The 3,969-nt window shown below is 40.1% G+C and overlaps 1 protein-coding gene across 1 annotated transcript; it reads left to right on the forward strand.

The window, feature by feature from the left end:
- Nucleotides 1-847: 847 nt before the first annotated feature.
- Nucleotides 848-1,792, forward strand: OR9I1 (olfactory receptor family 9 subfamily I member 1). Its single transcript, XM_037039977.1, has one exon. The coding sequence runs from the start codon at nt 848-850 to the stop codon at nt 1,790-1,792; it is 945 nt and encodes a 314-aa protein (XP_036895872.1).
- Nucleotides 1,793-3,969: the final 2,177 nt, after the last annotated feature.

A 3,969-nucleotide genomic window follows, 5' to 3' on the forward strand; every position in this document is an offset into this window, starting at 1 on the left:
TTTATATATGGCAACATGGTTGCCACCATAGTGTAAACTAACATCTCTTTCATGTCTCATAATTATTACGTCTTCTTTGTGATAAGAACAATTAAGAACTAGTCTCTTGGCAACTTTGAAGTTTATAATATAGTATTGTTGATTATAATCACTATAGTGTTCATTAAATCTTCTAGTTGCAAGTTTGTAGCGTTAAACAACATATTTTAATACCATGTGACTAAGCAATTTTTTACCAAATGGTGAATGATTAGACAATTAGAAAAAAACATATCACCAGGTAATATGAGGGAATAGTCAACATAAAGAGTAGATTTGTCATCTTCCAACTTCTGAAAGGTTTTCATGAGAAAGGATTAAATTGTCTTGAGTGTCTGGAAGGGGTCAAAACTAAGCCAATGTGTGGAAGATAAAGGGAAAGAGAATCCAGGTTCAAAAATAGAATTAGCAAGTAGAGCTGTCTACAGTTGGAGACCCACACAGCAACTTATGGCCACGTGGAGAGTACATGGTAGAGGAGAGTCCAGCAACCAATGGGGATTAGAACAGTTGCTGAATAGATTCTTTCCAAATCTCAGAGTCCATATGTGCCTCTTATCTTCACAGAAATGTCTAAATACAAACAAGAATTTGTTTGAATAAGGAACACCAGCTCATGGCTCAGCTTCAAAAATACAAAAGAACATTGATGCCCCAGGAGAATCAGCCAGGTACAGGATTCTCAAAAACAAGTTTAATAAATTGGCCCCAAAATATAAACCTAACTTTCACTGAGGAAGAAAAATTGTTCTTCAATTCTGAGATTTTTTGCTTTATTTTACTCTCATCAATAGTCCTCATTGCATCCATGGCCAAGAATAATCTCACCACAGTGACTGATTTCATTCTCATGGGCTTTACTGACTACCCCGGATTGGAGAGTCTCCTCTTTCTGGTGTTTCTGAACTTCTACCTAGTCACCCTTCTGGGGAATGTAGGGATGATTATTCTGATCCAATTGGATGTCCAGCTCCACACCCCAATGTACTTCTTCCTGAGCCACCTCTCCCTTCTAGATGCCTGCTATAGCTCAGTCATCACCCCTCAGATTCTGGCCACACTGGCCACAGGCAAGACAATCATCTCCTACGGCCAATGTGCTGCCCAGTTCTTTTTCTTCACCATTTGTGCAGGTACAGAGTGTTTCTTGCTGGGAGTGATGGCCTATGACCGTTACATCGCAGTTAGCAACCCACTGCTCTACACTGTGGCCATGAACCCCAGAATCTGCTGGAGTTTAGTGGTGGGAGCTTATGTCTGTGGGATATCAGGGGCCATCTTGCGTACCACATGTAGCTTCACCCTCTCCTTCTGCGACAACAATCAGATTGACTTCTTCTTCTGTGACCTCCCACCCCTGCTGAAGCTTGCCTGTGGTGACACAACAAACACGGAGATTATCGTTATCTTCTTCGGCAACTTTGTGATTTTGGCCAATGCTGTGGTCATCCTGATTTCCTACCTGCTCATCATCAAGGCTGTTTTGAGAATGAAGTCTTCAGGTGGCAGGGCCAAGTCTTTCTCCACATGGGCCTCCCATCTCACTGCTGTGGCCCTTTTCTTTGGGACCCTCAGCTTCATGTATCTGCGGAGTGGCTCAAGCAAATCTCCAGAAGAAGACAAGGCTGTATCTGTCTTCTACACTGTGGTCATCCCCATGCTGAACCCTCTGATCTATAGTCTGAGAAACAAGGATGTGAAAGCAGCCTTTGAAAGGGTCACTGGTAGATTCCAGGTGTTTCAGAACATGTAGATCTGAGTGAGAGGACCTCTCCTTTGGGCCCATTTTCTTCCCATATCAATATATTTTAAGAGGCACCAGCACCATATGCAACCTGAAACTATGTACAGAAGGAAGATAAATAGGTATCATGAGGCTCACAGAAAAAAACTGCAAATGTGAAAAAATTTCTTTCCAGCAACCGTATGGTACTTTCTTCTCCTTTTCTCCCACCTCACATTCATTCCTAGCACCCAGAAGTCTCATTCGGCACTACAACATCATGACTTATAGAACCTCAGGGGCCCAAGGTGCCTTCAGTTTACCTCTTTTCACCCCATTACTCTTTGCATCTATGCTTGGGTTTCCCATTCTTTCTCTCTTATTTTTGCTCCCATTAATATTGTCTTTTCCTCTGTATCTAAGATTATACCTGGGGATCTCATTAAATAATACTAAGTGTCTTTTTTTCTTTCAAGGTGTGAGTGACTGGTTATCTTAGTAAATAAGGAGTGTAGTATGAGACAAAACTGAGTTTCTAAATGGTCAAAGGAAGTGATTGAGAAACAGGATTTCAAGCCCAGGTCACCCCCGTGGGGTGTTCTTCTTCTTGCTCATGCCAGGAAAAACGAAATTTGCAAATTCTGAATTTGCAATTCTGAAATTGCCTTCCCATTTGATTACTCATTGGTTTTGCTGTTCCTGCTTTAATGCTACTCTGACATCACCAAGATTAACTAAACCACCTTATCTTTGGGGATGTCTGTTCAATGACCAATGCCCTAGTTTCTGGGGGATATGATGTATTGTTTCTCCCCCTCATCCCCATTGTCTGCCTGATAAACAGTTCTCTCCTACCAGACATCCCATTTCCAGGAATAGCAAAGTCAGGTATAAGAAGAAAGTTGAACCGCATATTTCTTCTAGGGCAATATATTTCATGAGAGCAGAAGTTACTGTAACTTCTGCACCAGAGTGCAAAGCTCTGCAGGGCAGAGTGTGTTTTCATCATTGCTGAACTCATCCTCAGGTCCAGAGTCTAGACTAGATGAGCTCTCAATAAACACTTTCAAGCACATTTTCATTGCACATGCATGGCCTCATTTGAGCCCCATGAAAACTCTGTAAGACAAATAAGGAAGATGTGGTGAAATATAAGATTCCCATTTTGCTATTAAGAAAAGAATTACATAAAAAATAAAAATAAAAAAGAAAACATTTTTCATAGTCCCTATGGACTTTTGTTAGAGTCTGTTTATTCAGAATATACAGCAGTAGACAAGGCATAGCTTTCAGAGTAAGGCTCATATGTGAATCGTGATTCTACCACTAATTCACTGTGAAACCTAAGGTAAATGGTTTAATTTCTCAGATTCTAAATTTCCTCATATCTAAAACAAATGTAACAGCTCCTAATTCAAGAGCATATTGTACCCTGGTTGGTGTGGCTCAGTGGATTAAGTGCTGGCCTGTAAACCAAAGGGTTGCTGGTTCAGTTCCCAGTCAGGGTACATGCCTGGTTTGTGGGCCAGGTCTCCAGTAGGTGGTGCATAAGAGGCAACCATACATTGATGTTTCTCTTTCCCTCTTTCTCCTTCCCTTCCCCCCTCTCTAAAAATAAATAAATATTTTTTAAAAAGCATATTATAAAAATTAAACAAAGTGATTAATAAATATCCTAGCACAAGTCAGCTGCTCAATATATATTGTTCTCTTCCCTTTCCTTTCTCTCACTTTCTGATGTCAACACTGGCCATTGACAAAAAAATGAAATTGATCACAATGAAATGACAGTGAAAGACAGTGAACTGAGGAAGATGAATAACTCAATCTTTTTCACCCAAGAAATGAAATAAGCTTGGATGTTTAGCTGGAGGGAGGGCACATTCATCTATACCCCACACAGTAAAAGTTAACAAAAGGGTATCTTTTTATTGAATACATTGTTATATACCCAATGAACCCCTTTATCCAACCTCGATTTTATGACATGTTGATCCTCTGAGCTCCTACATATGGGAGCAACCACTTTGCTGAAATGGCCCACCACCCTACCTGCACTTGTTTGGTTCAAAAATAAAAATTTTTGTTTAATTAAAATGTTTAGTAAACATTTTTACCTGGACATTATAAAGTTGAACATTTAAAAGAGATTCAGAAAAGAAGACTGGGTTGACCAAGGTAGAGAAGTCAAGAGAGAGACAAGAATG

This window comes from Sturnira hondurensis, unplaced genomic scaffold (genome assembly GCF_014824575.4).
Source record: "Sturnira hondurensis isolate 20B ecotype Veracruz unplaced genomic scaffold, ASM1482457v3 Scaffold0002101, whole genome shotgun sequence".
NCBI lineage: Eukaryota > Metazoa > Chordata > Mammalia > Chiroptera > Phyllostomidae > Sturnira > Sturnira hondurensis.